Raw genomic sequence first — 17819 nt, forward strand, 5'->3', positions numbered from 1 at the left:
CGTAAAAACGGTAATAAAGCATAGGCTCATCACAAATATCCAGGAGAAATTACCAGAACTAATGTGCGTGCCTCCAGATGGACTGGGAAAATGCCACAAAGTCCTGCAGACACTGATGCATTTTGAGGGTGCCTTCTCTTTTACAGAGATAAATGTCTGCTGCACTCCATGTGTTCTTATACAGTGAGAAAAATAATTATTTGATTCCCTTCAGATTTTGTAAGTTTGCCCGTTTACAAGAAATGAACCAAAAATCCAGAAAAAACACATGTTACAAATGTTATATATCGATTTGCAGTTCAGTGAGTAAAATAAGTATTTGATCCCCAACCAACCAAAAATAATTCTGGCTCCCACAGACTGGCTCATGTGGTACTCAGATTAGTCCTGTCTATTTAAGAAGGTGCTCCTAATGACAACTCATGTGTATAAAAGACCACATATATATACATCTACCACCCAAAACGCACTCTCCGCTCCTCATAAGACTTCCTACTCTCTAGTTCCCTGGTCTCCTCCTCCCATGCCCATCTCCAGGACTTCTCCAGGGCTTCCCCCATCCTCTGGAACTCACTACCCCAATCCATCAGACTGTCTCCTACCCTCCTCACCTTTAGGCGCACCCTGAAAACCCATCTCTCCAGAGAAGCCTACCCCGCCCTCACCTAATTGCCGATCCCCTCCGCTCTTCCCACCACTCCATCCCCCACAGCTATTTCCTCCTGTACCACTTTCCCCTCCCTCCTAGATTGTAAGCTCCAAGGAGCAGGGCCCTCAAACCCCTCGTGTATTGTATTGTATTGTTACTGTGCTGTCTTGTGTACTGTCTCCCATTATAATGTACAGCGCTGAGCAAACTGTTGGCGCTATATAAATACTGTATAATAATAATATATATATATATATATATATATATATATATATATAGGTGTACCTATAGAAAGATTTCCCCTTATTGCTTGTTGTGGGGACACCACTAAAGTTTTGGATTTTGTCTCTCTTTCTCAATGGACACCAGAGAGTAAATTTTCCCAATGGGGACAAAGACAGCAATAAAAACTTGACCGAGAATGTTTTGCCTAGGGGTACACTTTAAAAAAAAAAAGGCCTTACTGACCTCTGTAGCTGCACTGTGCAGCAATTCATCCTCACAGCAGAAGCACTGAAGTCCTTCACAAGTTGTTCTTTCAGCAGCTCAGCCCCTCCACTCCCACTCCCAGCAGTGACTCAACAGCTCAGCTCACCCATTGTTGACATGTACTGTAGCTCCTTCACATGGCAAAGGTGCAGGTGGAGAGTGACTTCAGCCTTTTCGTGTAATTTTGAATGACATGTGAATGGCTCATTCAAGCCACGATTTAAATATCAACAATGTGTATGTAGCACTACCCCCTTAGGAGTCGCTGAGTTTTTGTGTCCCCCTATAGTCCTGCACAGCCAGGCAACATGCATTTTCTTCCACACATGCACACTGGAGACAGTAAACAGTCCATGAAAATGTTTTTTGTAGTTTTATTAAGGGGTATTGAACTTGGATAGGGTTGAGGGGTGCATGGGATGTCAAAGTAAACTTGAGGACAACTCCTTAGCTACTATGTACAAGTCCACAGACAAAGATTCTCTTCTTGGAGAGCTCTCCAGCCCTCCTGCTGTACCTCCTTGGACGCCAGATATATCCTCTTCTTCACCCAGCTGCCTGAGGGAATCCCTAGGCAAGGGGACCCAGAACTGCCGCTTTAGCTGAACAGCTCCAGATGAGGAACTAGTTGGGTGTGCCATCTGACTGCTCTCTCCCCATATCTGGCCCAAGATGTGTGGGATTACTCACTGCAAACTTGTGGGTTGGTGGCTGCCTTCAGGCCTTACACCGGGCAGGCTTCTTTCCTGTTTGCCAGGCTGTCTTCTCTCAGAGGGCGGTTGAGGCTGATCCTCCCTTTCAGCTCCTGCCTGCAGGTAGGCCCCTCTCCTGGACCCCCTCCCAGGCTCCACACTCCAGCCTTCACTCCATCTTCCACCCAACACTAATCCCCTGCTAATCAGGCTCTTCTCATATTTAAGGGCTGTCCTGGCCCATGCCAAGCCTCCTGCTTGAGAATTGGCCAAGATCCCTTAACTATGCAGATCAGCCCCTCCTCAACCCAACCCACTGCCTTCTAGAAACTTCTCCGGTTTTTAGAGCAGGGGGAGGTATCAGGGAACTGTTCTGCAGAGCCCTCAGCCCTGACATAAAAATGACCTGGATGACTCATACCCAGGCTGACTCATCCAAGGCTGCTATTCAGCCTCTCACTAAAGACCTAGCTACCTCCCCTTGGCTAACTAGAGGGGCACTACATCTAGGTTCTGACTCCTTGTTGCCAGTAAGATCCCACGTAAATAGTGTACAGTCATGTAAATGGGGCCTAAATCAGAAACACTACTGGTGTTGTGATTGTCTTTTTTTTCTCTGCATTTTGCTGTATCTATCCCAGTACAATTAGGCCAAGAATTTAAGGTCAGGAAACTTCTCTTGCTTTTTTTTCTGGAACAGAACAGCCACATTTTTGTGATGAAAACAATTTCAGGTGGTAATTTGTTTCCTGCTGCGAAAATCCTTCCTGTAATGGAGAAATCAAAGCATCTTGCGAGCAACATCGTCCATTCACAGATGTAGTTCTCAGCACGGCGGTTAAGCATGTAATAACGTGCAGCGGAATCTCAGCTACGCCGCCGGAATATTTTTTTTTCTTTTTTAATCTATTGTGGATGATTTAGGAGATTGTTATACCACTTTCTCTAACATAGTAATAGAAAGACAGAGTAATGCTACCCTGAGAGTAAAATCTACTTTCATTAAAATATATTACAGCCTCACAGGCTGTATTGTTAAAGTAGATATAAACCCCAATCGATAAAATCACATCATCAGCTTTAACACATTAATGTCATTCTAAAACCTATTATTAAGATTTTGGAATCTGCAGCTTTGTTAAAACAATACCTGATGGAACTGCCATGTATGGCATTGTTCAGGCTCTTCCTGTTATAGAGCGACAATGCCCCATCTGTGTCTCTCAGTTGTGCTCCTGTGTTGTCACCTGGTCACATGGACTTGCAATGGGAACTACATAAAAGAAAGAGGCGGCGCCCTTTAAGTACAGCATAAAAACTCTTTAATATGGTTAAAAATTAGTAATACAGGCCACTCACAAATGTATGGTGGAATGCGCTTGTGATCTGTAGTCATCTGCTGTGAAGGAGCTCGAGCCTCTGAGCATTAGGGGAGATCTGGTGTGGGGTGATGATGCTGGTGGCTTCCAGCATGCCCTCCGGGTTCCGAGATTCCCTCTGAATGGAGAGGATATCACTCCAAGTTCGGAGCATGCGTGCCAGACTCGGGTAATAGGTACTGATGGCAAGTAGGCTTATAATATCTTGTAAGAGGTATAATTGAAAAACTCTTTTTATGTCCTTTTCCAACATTATAAAGTTCCATTACCTTGTTACGCAGGACTTTTGACAGTTCTCTTCTGATCCTCATGGCTCAGTATCTAGCCTAGTCAGTGCTTCCACGTAATAGCTAACAAATTCATTGACTATTTATACACTGACACTAATTGCAATTTAAAAAGCCACAGATGTGGGACATTAACCTCTAATTGACATTTTAACCTGTGTGTGTCATCTTGGGGTTTATTTACTAAAGCTGGAGAGTCCAAAATCAGACTCCCTTCTGCATAGAAACCAATCAGATTCTAACCTCAGCTTGTTCAATGAAGCTTTGGCAATGAAACCTGGAAGCTGATTGGTTTCTATGCAGAAGGGAGTCTGATTTTGGACTCTCCAGCTTTAGTAAATAAACCCCCTTGTGTCTGTACCAAGGCCAAACATTCCAGGGTATGTAAACTTTTGATCAGGGCCATTTGGGTGATTTCTGTTATCATTATGATTTAAAAAGGAGCCAAACAACTATTTGATAATAAATGGCTTCATATGATCATCATCCTTCAATAAAAGAACATTTTTTGGCATGATCAGTCATATTTTCAATACCAGTGTCAAAATTTCACAATTTCTGCCAGGGTATGCAAACTTTTGAGCACAACTGTATATACAAAAAAGGGTGGACTGGCAAAGATAAAGCACTGTCCCATTTTTGGTATACCTCCTCAGACCCCAGATGAATCTTCCTCTTCACCCAACCGTGCTGAGGGTATCACAGAGCAAGGGGGGCCCAAGAACTTGCAGTTAAGCAGCCCCAGGTGAAGAATAGTTGGGTCTTGCTCCTGACTGCCCTCTCCCCTTATCCAGCCCAAGGGGTGTAGGAGTACTCACACTGTCCTGTCAGTGTGGTGGGTTAGTAGCTGCTATCAGGCCTTTCGCTGGCCTGGCTCCTTCTCTACTGCTCATGGTGTCCTCCCTGGAGACTTTAGGCAATGGAAATCCTCCAGTACAGCAACTAGCCTGTATGTAGGCTCCTCTCCCTGGGGCCCCCTTCCATGCTCCACACTCCAGCCTTCTTTTAATCCATCGTGCACCTGACTCCCTCTCTCCCCCTCTCCCCAGGCTCTGTCATATTTGAGGGTTGCCCTTGTCACCATGCCCAGTCTCCTGCCAGGCGATTGGCCAAGGTCCCTCAAGCATGCAGATCTGGGCCTCCTCCACCCCTATTGCAGAAAGTTCTCAAATTTCTGGAAAGGTGGAAGGGCTCCAGAAGCCCTGACCTGTGGAACCTCCCAGCCTGTCCTGAGATGAACTCACTGCCTCACTCCCAGGCTGACTCATCCCAGGCTGCTAGTCAGCCTCTATCTAAAAAAAGAAAACAACAAAACCAATCCAGCTAACCTTAAGGGCGTTACATCTATGATACACAGCAAACTAAATACAAAACTTCTAACTGTGTAACTTGAGAAAGAGGGTCACTCTGGGACAGGGACAACAGGCGGTGCATTGTGTAAAATGGGTGTCATTAAATTGCTCTAAATATTAGCTGGGGCTTAAAGGAACATGGTAAATATAGTCTTAGCCCATATACAGTATACACTGTACACAGTCTGCATACAATGAGGTGGATTTACTAAAGGTAAATAAACTGTGCACTTTGCAAGTGCAGTTGCACTCATTTTTCCCAGAGCTTAGTGAATGTTGTAAGCTCTGCTGATTTCTGTTATCCAATCGTGTGCAAGCAAAAATATATATATTTTTTTCATTTTCCTTGCACCTGATTGGGTATTCTTTATAAAGTGAAGCTTTACCACATTACATTTACTAAGAAAAATGACTTACAAAGTGCACAGTCTATTTGCCCTTAGTAAATCAACCCAAATGTATGAGTGCAGTAAGGAATATATAGCATAGGGCTTCTTACATTACTGGTCAGTGAGAAGAAAAATGCTCAGTGTTGGTGGCCAATGGGAGGAAAAAATGCTTCTCATCAGTGTCGGTGGTCCATGGGTGAAAAGTGTCTGGAGTTGATAGTCAGTGGGAAAAAATGTGGTCAGTGAAAAGTTTCTGGCGCTAGGATATCCTTCTTCGCACAGATACTGACATTGGTGATTAGTTGGGGCAAAAAAAGTAAAAGTAAAGCTATATATAAGGAGGTAGGGACATTGGTACTTATTGGGGGGTGAGGGGGCAACATTTATAGCCTGGTGGGCGATTGGGCTGAGCAGGTACTGGTAGGGGCAGTATTGTCCCATGGGGCAGAAACAATAGTGCAAAATGGGAGTTGGAGGGAACAACACTACCAGTAGAAGGTGAAGAGGCACAATCAAGACCAGGAGAAGATAGAGGAAACAACAGTGGTCAGTGAAGGTTGAAGGAGAACAATAGTGCTCAGCCAAGGGTGATGGGAACAGTGGGGAGTGGAGGGAAACATTAATGCCTAGAAGGAGAAGGGAGGGGAAGAATACTAACCAGTGGGCAGCTGGATGTAACAATGGTGCCCTCTAGGTGCTGGGAAGGAAAGAACAAGGGATGGAGGAGAACAATTTTCCCCTTTGTTCCTTCTCTGGTGGCAATTCAAAATTTTGGATTTACTGTAAATTTCTTGGTGACATGGGAGATCAAGACAAATAAAGACAGTGAATCTGCTTGATGGGGACAGCAATAAAAACCTGACTAGTTCTACCCCTCACCACTGTATCCAATTTTTTTAAATTTGAAGTAGGGTTATACTTTAAAATTACATTTTAATTTCAGATTGAATTCAAAGAAAATGAAATTAAATCTCTGATCCAGACATGGCCCTACTAATAATACCCCCATCCACTTTATTTCCTGCAGCAATAAAAAAAAGGTCAAACTCTCACCTAAACCCATTTCGCTGCTTGAGTGATGTAGACACTTCTTAGTGGCTGTCCAGCATGGGGTCCTCTCAGGCTTCAGAGGACATGGACTGCATTTCTGGATCACCAATCTCTAAATTTGCAGTGAAAGAGGCAGTAGGGCTGATTTTCTTAAGGAGCTTGGAATCTTCTCTTCAGTTATCCATGTTAGTAAAAAGCAACGGCATGTGATTCAGGGGCATGTCTTCCTCAAGGTAAACCAGGTGTTTGCCTAGAGTGGCATTTTTCAGATGGGTCACCCACATGGGTCAATCTGATGCTCCAAAAAAGGCAGCTGCAACGCTGCTTTGCTCACTGACAGTAATCAAGTATTACTGTCCCAGCCAGCGAGACCCATTTTCACTTGTTCTACCGCTGGCGCACTGCCCCCTGGTTGCTAGGACTGCCTGATGTCTAGCAACCAATGATGTCACATCACCTAGTGCAGAGCAAGGCCGAGGCCCAAGCATTCAGAGCAGAGGAGGATTTTACTTCCTCTGCTGCAGCATTATTGCTAAGAAGGAAAGGAACTGGATTTCAGACTGAGGTGAGGCCGATCGCTGGGAATGGAACCATTTGTGTCATGACTGAAAGAGCCAGGCAATGACCTATATATAGAAAGGACAGCAGATGAGCTATCAGCAGAGGACAGATGACACCCTCGGAAGGATGGGAGATCACAACCTTAGATCTCAGGGGTTCATGTTGGAACTTATAGTCCTTCACTAGTTGGTGTCATATTCCCAGCTCTGAGCGGGTTCATGCTGGGGCTTGCAGTCCACCAATTTTTTTTTTTTGGGGGGGGCACATCCTTAGATCTCAGGGGTTCATGCTGGGACTTGTAGTCCTTCACTAGTTGGAGACTGGGGGTCATGTCCTCAGCTCTGAGGGGTTCATGCTTGGTCTTGTCTGCACTGCTTGCACTTTAGTCCCAGGGGCCTTGGATGACCACATTGTCCAACCCCCACCGTTGAAATCATGGAAAACCTTAGACTGGTTTCCTCAATGCCACCACTGGCTCCAGTTTAGATGGGGAGGGTGCCTAATTTTAGTTTTGCCTAGGGCAGCACAAAACCAAAATACACCACTGATGTTATTGGGGGTTCAGAGTGAACAAGAATTGGATTTTCTCATGATTGAGTAATTGAAATGAATATTCACACAATTATTTTAGTGAAGATTCTGAACTCCTTTAGTAAATCAGCCCCACTGTGTTGCATACAGCCATGTCTGATTTAGACAGCCATTACATATAAAGCATATCTGCTCATTGCATATGAATTAGTACCACTTGCAACCAAGTACATTATTGAGGACTAATAAGTACAGGCCTGAACAGGTGTGATGTCATTACTTACTGTCATTCTTTTTCTTCCAGCTCGACTTTCTTTGACTTATCAATATGCTCAAGATTCTAAGATGGGCTTTGTCATCAATGCTATTTATGCCATGGCATACGGTCTCCACACTATGCAGACGGCTCTCTGTCCAGGATATGCTGGCCTTTGTGATGCCATGAAACCTATAGATGGGCAGAAGCTTCTAGATTGTCTCATGAGAGTTAATTTCACAGGTGTAGCCAATGACGTCATCAGGTTCGATGAGAATGGTGACTCACCCGGAAGGTACAGTTGTCCTTTTGTTTTTGTTAAAATGTATTAAATTTTACACTTATGAATCTGTAAAGACCATTGGTAATAAGGCAGAGGATGTAGAGTAGACAGGCAGTCTGTTATCTACAGTTTAGGGAACTTAGAAGATAAACCTCCATCCCTGATATACCTATGTATTTCAGCTCATGGAACTTGCAGGTCATTTAATCAAGGGTTCTGCAGTTACCAGAATTTAGTCCATATAGTCCTTCAAGAAAATGTCAGGATCCACTCTTGTGAAATGTAAGGATACCAGTAGAGTATAGTGCCAACACCTGCTACTACCGCTGCTTTCAACTTTATGTCCTCTTTGGGGTCTTGCTGATATTGTGGCCTATGGTGAACTTTGTGGTAACATTACCATGTAGACATTACTTAAGGACCATGCTTGGTAACCAGCCCAAGAATAGCTAAGGTAAGTAAAAATGAGGACTTCAGCAGGAAGCTGGCAAGCAGAAGAGAGGGAGTAGAAAAATGCCAACAATGGTTTTATAAAACATTGTGGTCATAGAAAAAAATATCAGGGTCCATCATTGTGAAATGTAAGTATACCAGTACGTGTATATTCCCAACACCTGCTACTGCCACTGCTTGCAAGAATCTGGTCAATATGGGACAATATTACATCCTTATTGGGTTTTTGCTGATTTTGTGGCCAATGGAGAAAATTTTAGTCAACTTGCTGCAATGACGTTCCCTGAAATTGTGGCCTAGGGTGAACATTGCGGTCACATTGTCATGTAGGCATTCTCTGAGGACTGTGCACAGTAAATAGCCCAAAAATAGCAAGGAGAAGAGGAGAAGATGCTACCAATGAGTTAATAAATCATTGGTGGTCCTAAAAGAAAATGACAGGGTCCAACATTCTAAAAAGTAAGTTTACCAGTACATATATATTGCCAACACCTGTTACTGTTGCTGCTTTCAAGCTCCCGGTCAAAATGTGCCTTCATCGTGGTCTTTCTGACATTGTTGCCTATTGGGAAAATTGTGGTCCCCTTGCCGTTAAGACATCCCCTGAGGGCCATGCAATGTCAACCAGCCCAAAAAAATAAGTGAGGTATGTAAAAGTGAGAACCCTACCATTGGGAGGCTGGCAAGGGGAAGAGAAGGAGCAGACACATGTCATCAATGATTTTGTAAACTATTAATGGTCCTAAATGAAAATCTCAGGGTCCATAATTGTGTTGTAAGTAAATTAATACATATATAGCATGATATGTATATAGTATAATATAAATATACCAATACATGTATGTTGCCAATGTAAGCCGTGTACTGGGGTGGGCTCCCCAGGATACAGTGAAGTCACGAATGAGGAAAGCAACCCCAACACCAGCTTTTGCCACAACAGAATTTTACTTAGATGTGGCAAATAAACAAAACCACAAATGCTGGAATATACAAAACATTTACATACACTGAGCCCAAAGGCTGAGACCCTTGTGCTGCACAGCACGGCGCCTTCTGATGGATGAAGGTAGAAAGTGAAGTAATTTACCTACTGGCGGGCACAACTAAGCTGCCACACCTTACCTGTTATTACCCTAAAAGAGCAGGAATCAGTGTATGGGTGTACGGTATGGGCTAGCCTGCGGTGCAGCACAACAGCTTACAATCTTACACAAATCTACAGTATTCCCCCTCCCATATCTGGTCCTGTGGCACGTGCCTGAGTATTCCTTCTGAGCAAAACGTCAGTCTGGCTTGAGTTTGTAGGATTTTATCAGCTCTCCAATGTGAAATGTCACTTTAAGTTGTGGAGTCCTTCCAATGATCAGTAACAACACTTGTGGCCTGACACAAACAGAGACCCTAACTAACTAACTATAGGCCTGTCTCAGTCCTATAGGCACCAACACTGAAATGAGGTGCATGCACGATCTTACCGACCCGGGTCTGCTTTGCATCCGCTGGTGACTCTGAACAGAACAGATGTCGCTCCGCTAAGCATGCGATGTCATCAGCAGTATATGTTGCTTTGCTCCTCTGTCCTCATCAGCTTCCTGGCAGCAAATTTTCCTTTCTTTGAACAGGGTTAGCATCTTCAACACTATCAGCTTCACTCAAATAAATTTCTGATTATGGAAGGCCGTCCTCACAGCTGGATGGCAACAGATTCTCAGATCACTCAGCCATCTTCTCTCTCAAGCATGGCTACCCTTCTTTTTCCTGTTCACTCTCCAAGTGTCAAACCCCACCCCTTCATGAATATAGAAATCTCTATGCAGTCTGAGGCTGTGTTAGAAAAAACAGTGACATCTTGTGGTTAAACTGCAGAATGTCAGTCAGAACGTTTTTAATTTACTTCAATCAGTGTTCAAACAATGAAAGCTGTTTCCCCATCTCACACCAACACCTACTGCTGTTATCACTTGCAAGCCTCTGATCAGTATGTGAGATTATGTTCTTACTGGGGTCTTGCTGATTTTGTGGCCTGCGGAGAAAATTGTAGTCACCTTGCTGTGAAGATATCCCCTGAGGACCATGTAAGCAGCCCAAAAATAGCTAAGGTAAGTAAAAGTGGAAGATTGGCAAGGAGAGGAGAGTTAGCAGGTCTATGTTGCCAATGATTTATAAATCATTAATGGCCCTCATCGGAAATATAAGGGTCCATCATTGCGAAATGTAAGTATACTAGTACATGCATATTCCCAACACCTGCTATTGCCACTGCTTGAACCCTGGTCAATATGGGAAATTACATCCTTACTGTGGCCTTGCTAATTTTGCAGCCTATGAAGCCCAAAAATAGCTGAGGTAAGTAAAAGTGGGGACCTTACCATCAGGAGGCTTGCAAGAAGAGAGGCTGCAGGCAGCTGCCAGCGATGAATTTATAAAAGAAGTTGACATGGATTTATTAATAGGGGCATTTTCAGCACTGTTCATATATGGTTATTAAGGCCGAACTCCTGGAAAAAACTACCCTTGTAGTAGCCCCCCCCCCCCCCCCCCATTGCAACAGTCATATGCTCATTTTTACCTAGGGTACCATTAAAAAGCAGTTTTACTAATCCTGTTCCTCACTCATACAGGCTTCCTTAGATCCATCAATTGCCACCACTCTAATCATGTCATAACATACAATGCAGGACCAGCAATCCTACATTGTAAGTGAGGACACTGAGGGCCCAACCACAACCCAGACCATTGGAGGGAAAAGGAGCTTGCCGGTTGCCAGGGGAGCAAGGGTTCTGGTAAGTAAAACTGCTTTTTAATTGTACCTTGAAAAAAAATGAGAATTGAACCCTTGCAATTCAAGGGTAGTTTTGAAATTTCCCCAGAGCTTAATTGTAAGTCAGTATTTATTGTGCACAGCACCTGTAATGCTGGTTACATAGTTAGTCTGGCTGAAAAAAAGACATGTCCATCCAGTTCAACCATTAAAAAAAAAGTTATAATCCTCTACCCACAGTTGATCCAGAGGAAGGCAAAAAACCCAGAAAAGCATGATCCAATTTGCTCCTGCTGGGGAAAAAAATCCCTTCCTGATCCCTGAGAGGCAATTGGATATTCCCTGGATCATCTTTACCTATAAATGTTAGTATCCAGTTATATTCTGTATATCTAAGAAAGAATTCAGCCTTTTTTAAAGCAATCCACTGAGCTGGCCAGAACCAAATTTTGAGGGACCACATTTTCACAGCTCTCACTGTGAAGAAACCTTTCTGTGCTTGGATATTAAATTTCTTTTCCTCCAGACGTAAAGAGTGCCCCCTTGTCCTCTGTGATGACCTCAGGGTGAATAGCTCTACACCGAGTTCACTATATGAACCACTGATGTATTATACATGTTGATCATATCCCCCCTTATGTATTATACATGGAGATCATATCCCCCCTTAATCTCCTCTTCTCAAGAGAATAAATTCAGTTCCTCTAATCTTTCCTCATAGCTGATCTCCTCCATGCCTCTTATCAGTTTGGTTGCCCTTCTCTGTGCTTTCTCCAGTTCCCCAATATTCTTTTTGTGAATTGGTGCCCAAAACTGAACTGCATATTCCAGATGAGGTCTTACTAATGATTTGTACCGGGGGAATATGATATCTCCCTCTCTATACCTCTTTTAATACAAGAGAGGATTTTGCTCGCTTTAGAAACCGCAGCTTGGCATTGCATGCCATTATTAAGCTTGTGATCTACCAGAACCCCCAGATCCTTCTCCACCATTGATTCCCCCAGTTGTACCCCCCCTAGTATGTATGATGCATGCATATTCTTGGCCCCCAAGTGCAGAACCTTACATTTATCAACATTAAACCTCATTTGCCACATAGTTGCCCAATTAAACAGTGCATTGAGGTTGGCTTGTAAATTGGAGACATCCTGTAAGGACGTTATTCCACTGCACAGCTTGGTGTCATCTGCAAAGACTGAAATAGGATTTATAATCTCAGACCCTATATTGTTTATAAGTATATTAAAAAGTAAGGGTCCCAACACTGAACCTTGGGGTACACCACTGACAACCCTAGACCATCCAGAGTAAGAATCATTAACCACTACTCTCTGAATACGATCTTTTAGCCAGTTTTCTATCCATTTACATACAGATTTTTCCAAGCCTGTAGACTTTACCAGGGGCGGACTGACCATTTGGAAACTCGGGCACTGCCCGAGGGCCCGGGGTCAGTAGGGGGCCCCTTGAGATGCACCTGGTACCTTTTTCATAGGCTTTTTTGAGTTTGGGCAAGGACACAGGGGCCCCATGATCCCCTATTGCCCGGGACCCCATGAGTTGTCAGTCCGCCCCTGGACTTTACCTTACACATTAGCTGTGTGTGGGGAACTGTGTCAAACGTTTTTGGTTACTTGACATCACTGGCTGATATAGTCAATTCACAGAGCTACTCTATGGGAGAATACCCCTACAGGACCAATGTGATTTGTAAATGATTTTATATATCCCCTTCTTATAGTAACCTGGAATTAACCAAGGATGCAGTACCAGGCCACACAGCATTGTCTACCCCCATGTCAGACATTTTTTTTTCCTAAGAGATAAACAGGTCCAAAACACAAAATATAATATATTACAGCTTACTGGTCCTTAGATGCTACGGCTGTGATAATTTTCTTTTTTGTTCAGGCTTTTTACCTTTAATTGTATTTGGTGAACCTGCAGTAACAGCCTGTCCTAGAGTGACACCACTTACTGTAGTGTGTCTATGGAGGAGCAGTGTTTTCACCTTAGGCTGCTCTTCTGATCTGGACTCCAAATATTTCACCTTCTCATCATCTCCATTACATGGGGAATGGGGGGGGGGGTGATCTGTAGCTAACAGAAGATAATAGGGAAGGCTGAACAGGCTGCTTGATATTTCAGTTTGGTGCACAGGACATGACACTGGAATTTTGGGAGAAAACACAGGTATCTTCTGTACTTCTTTAGCCTTAAAAATTAAACCTGATACATCTAAATACTGGTACTTTGCAATATATAACATTTTTGCTCTTGGGTTTAATATTTCTTTATAGTGATGGGCCGAACACCCCTCTGTTTGGTTCGCGGTCAAACATTCAAATATAACGAAAGTTCAGCCGCGAACTTCGAACATTACTCGCATCATGGGAAACTTTATTACAGTATTGCAGCTGGTCCCTTTCCTATCATCTCGGGGTCCCCCCATGGTGGCGAAATGCCAGGGCCCGGATGCAAGTGCGACCTTTGCGTCCCCAGTAATTCTGTCAATGGTGTCACTAATTTTTTTTTTATTATTTAATTGTTTTATCGTTTTTTTACCATTTTAATGTAATTTTTTTTTTTTTACAAATTTAATTTTTTTTTTTTTCAGGACCCTGTTGGGGGGCTTTGGTGAACTATCAGTGGTCTAAACAGGCCTCTGATGATTCACCTTTGAGACAGAGAAAATAGATTGAGGACACTTTAGTCTCTCTGCAGATTCAGCAGCACAGAATGAATGGATAGGAATAGCTCTGTACAGAGCTTCCCGTTCATTCATAAACTGAAGCATAGTAAATATAGTTTACTAGGCCTCGCCCATAAATGAACTAGAAAAAAAAGAGACTTAATTCATTAATACAAGGAAGGGGCCAGTAAATGACATATTTACTGACCTTTCCCTGCCCTCCATCTTGACACTACCCCCAACAGTATACGGGGAGAGGTGGGAGGGAGAAACCCAGCAGCACTGAGGGGGGAGGGCATCAGGGGGAGCACACAGGGGCGCGGGACAGCAGGACAGGGATTCCCTCCTACAGCCACTGAATATCTGTGGAAAAGAGAGAAGGAGCAGGCATTTAGGGGCTGCATGGAGGGATCAGTTCCTCTACAAGCAGCCACCTCCACTGCCCTTTCTATCCAGGTATACCGCACAGGTCCCCTGGAGCATTATGCCTGGTTGCAATCACGACCCCTGTAAATACGCCCCTGGCCTACATGTTTAAAATATGTTAAATAAATAACTCCAAGCCTAATTTCTCTAATAATTGCTCCAAAATCATTATATTTTATCTTTGAGTGCAGCACGCAAGATGTGTTTTTTCAGGCTTATAGAGATAGCAGCAGGTTCCATTTAAAGAAATTGTGCTCTAGCCATTAAAAGAGCAATTAAGAGGCATGTTTTCTGTGAGTCCTTCTAATATATATTCTTTTGTGTAGGTATGAGATCATGAATTTTAAGAAAATGGGTAAAGATTACTTTGATTACATCAATGTTGGAAGCTGGGACAATGGGGAATTAAAAATGGATGATGATGAAATTTGGTCTAATAAAAACACCATCATTCGATCGGTGTGTAGTGAGCCCTGCGCCAAAGGACAAATCAAGGTGAGGTCTGGTCCACTGTGTGATTCTCTTGTATACCCATATACACACCCTATGATCAGCTAGTTATCTACAGTATATGTCTATCTATCTATCTATCTATCTATCTATCTATCTATCTATCTATCTATCTATCTATCTGTCTATCAATTGATCTGTCTCCATTGGCCTATCTATCTATCAATCGATCTGTCTCCATTGGTCTGTCTATCTATCTATCTATCTATCTATCTATCTATCTATCTATCTATCTATCTGTCTCCATTGGCCTATCTATCTATCAATCAATCTGTCTCCATTAGTCTGTCTATCTATCTATCTATCTATCTATCTATCTATCTATCTATCTATCTATCTATCTATCTATCATCTATCTATCAAGTAATAGGGGGACCTCTGATGGGAAAGGGGGCTTCTGAAGTGAAGGAGGGAGCTCTGAGGTAATAGGGGGACCTCCGATGGGAATGGGGGGCTTCTGATGTGAAGTAGGGAGTTCTGAGGTAATAGGGGAACCTCTGATGGGTATGGGGGGGGCTTCTGATGTGAAGGAGGGAGCTCTTAGGTAATAGAGGGACCTCTGATGGGAATGGGGGGCTTCTGATGTGAAGAGGGGCTATGAAGTAATAGGGGGACCTCTGATGGGAAATTAATTTAAGCAAGTTGGTTGTGTGCATGCTTGCAGACTCAGGTGTCCTATTGATAAATAACATTTTTACTTTAGACTGAGGTATCTTGAGATTTTGCATAGTTTTAGAGGGTGCCACAACTGAAAAAAAGTTGAGAGTCACTTATCTATCTGTCTAACTGTCTATCCATCCCTCTACTGATCTGGCTATGTAATTACTTCTATCTATCTGTCTGTCTGTCTGTCTGTCTGTCTGTCTGTCTGTCTGTCTGTCTGTCTGTCTATCTCAGATTTGTTCTTTATGTTGAACTTGATGGATGTGTCTTTTGTTCAGCCTAATGATGGGCCTCTAATAATGAAGTCTGGGTTGATTTTAGGTGATTCGTAAAGGAGAGGTGAGCTGCTGTTGGACCTGCACACCTTGCAAGGAGAATGAAATTGTATTTGATGAATATACGTGTAAGGCGTGTGATCTTGGCTCTTGGCCTACAGATGATCTGACAGGTATGTCCTTGCCTTGTGCATTGCAGAAATCAACCTCTACATCCTCTGTGTCCTTGACTCTTTCTCCTTCCCCATACTGGAGCACAAGATCCATCTAACATGTGACAGTTATCTACTGTGTACACAGGCACTGAATGCTCCCGCCTGGCTAATCCTATCATGTCATACAATATTCTGCGTTTTGTCAGGTTCTCGAAGGATCTATGAGCAAATTGTAGGTGATACACATCTAAATTGAGCAGTAGAAGTGGAACTGCATTGCATATCTGATTTTTTCATCAGTCAGCAGCAAGCCATGGTAGAGGCTGCATCCATCCAGGTCCTCCAGAGACAGCATTCTCAGATTTCTATAAAGCAGAGAAAGGAAGGTTTAATTAAAAAAACCTTTTATATATATATATATATATATATATATACACTTTATAAACTGTGCAGCTATGATCAAAGTTAAATAATGCCCATACTATTGATTTAGGCCATTTATATATCCCCCGAAGCTTAGCCGAAAAACTCAGAGAGATGGCATCCCATCCTGCCTTGTTGCTAGGATGTTGCTAAGACACTCCCATTTTAATCAGACCTCCTTCCATGCACTCTCCTTCCTCTGTCACAGTACCTGTGAGCTCAGTGATTCTGCAGCTGAGGAGATGGTGGACCATATATGTGCAGGGGTTTGAGAACTCACTCCTTTGTTGGTGGACGTGAGCATTAACAGCTGGGAGTGTTTTAGCAACATCATAGCAACAAGGCAGGATGGGAGTTTTTTGGCCACACTTCAGGAGGGACATAAATGGCCTCCATCCACACCTATAGAAATTGCATTATTCAACTTTAGTTAGAGCTGCACAGTTTGTTTTTATCTACACACACCTCTTATCTGCATAGACAGTTTACTGGTAAAGGTGAACTAACCCCTTAAGGTTTCACCCTGACTTCTCTTGTGGTTTCATGTCAGAGGTTGAGGTTGGTTTACCCAAGCAGTAGGTGTGTTACATAGTTAAATAGTTAGTCTGGCTGAAAAAAGACAAAAGTCTATCCAGTTCAACCATTAAAAAAAAAAAAAAAGTTATAATCCTATACCCACAGTTGATCCAGAGGAAGGCAAAAAACCCAGCAAAGCATGTTTCAATTTACTCCTGCAGGGAAAAAAATTCCTTCCAGATCCCCCGAGAGGCAATTGGATATTCCCTGGATCAACTTTACCTATAAATGTTAGTATCCAGTTATATTCTGTGTATCTAAGAAAGAATCCAGGCCTTTTTTAAAGCAATCCACTGAGCTGGCCAGAACCAACTCTTGAGGGAGTCTATTCCACATTTTCACAGCTCTCACTGAGAAGAAACCTTTCTGTATTTGGAGATTACATTTCTTTTCCTCCAGACGTAAAGAGTGCCCCCTTGTCCTCTGTGATGACCTCAGGGTGAATAACTACACCGAGTTCACTATATGAACCACTGATGTATTTATACATGGAGATCATATCCCCCTTATGTATTATACATGGAGATCATATCCCCCCCTTATGTATTATACATGGAGATCATATCCCCCCTTATGTATTATACATGGAGATCATATCCCCCTTATGTATTATACATGGAGATCATATCCCCCCTTATGTATTATACATGGAGATCATATCCCCCCTTATGTATTATACATGGAGATCATATCCCCCCTTATGTATTATACATGGAGATTATATCCCCCCTTATGTATTATACATGGAGATCATATCCCCCCTTATGTATTATACATGGAGATCATATCCCCCTTATGTATTATACATGGTGATCATATCCCCCTTATGTATTATACATGGAGATCATATCCCCCCTTATGTATCATACATGGAGATCATATCCCCCCTTATGTATTATACATGGAGATCATATCCCCCCTTATGTATTATATATGGTGATCATATCCCTCCTTATGTATTATA

General features: G+C 42.9%; 1 protein-coding gene across 5 annotated transcripts in view; it reads left to right on the forward strand.

Annotated features, from left to right (window-relative positions):
• GRM5 (glutamate metabotropic receptor 5) overlaps positions 1-17819 on the forward strand; it is a 546141-nt gene that overhangs the window by 439102 nt on the left and 89220 nt on the right. For all 5 annotated transcript variants that reach the window (XM_089656651.1, XM_089656647.1, XM_089656644.1 and 2 more), the window contains exons 5-7: positions 7684-7930; positions 14580-14748; positions 15748-15874. In XM_089656651.1, coding sequence (XP_089512777.1) covers positions 7684-7930; positions 14580-14748; positions 15748-15874 — 543 coding nt within the window. The remainder of the gene's footprint in view (positions 1-7683; positions 7931-14579; positions 14749-15747; positions 15875-17819) is intronic.

Source organism: Staurois parvus, unplaced genomic scaffold (assembly GCF_062004578.1).
Source record: "Staurois parvus isolate SC_StPar_1 unplaced genomic scaffold, SC_StPar_1.0 ptg000027l, whole genome shotgun sequence".
NCBI lineage: Eukaryota > Metazoa > Chordata > Amphibia > Anura > Ranidae > Staurois > Staurois parvus.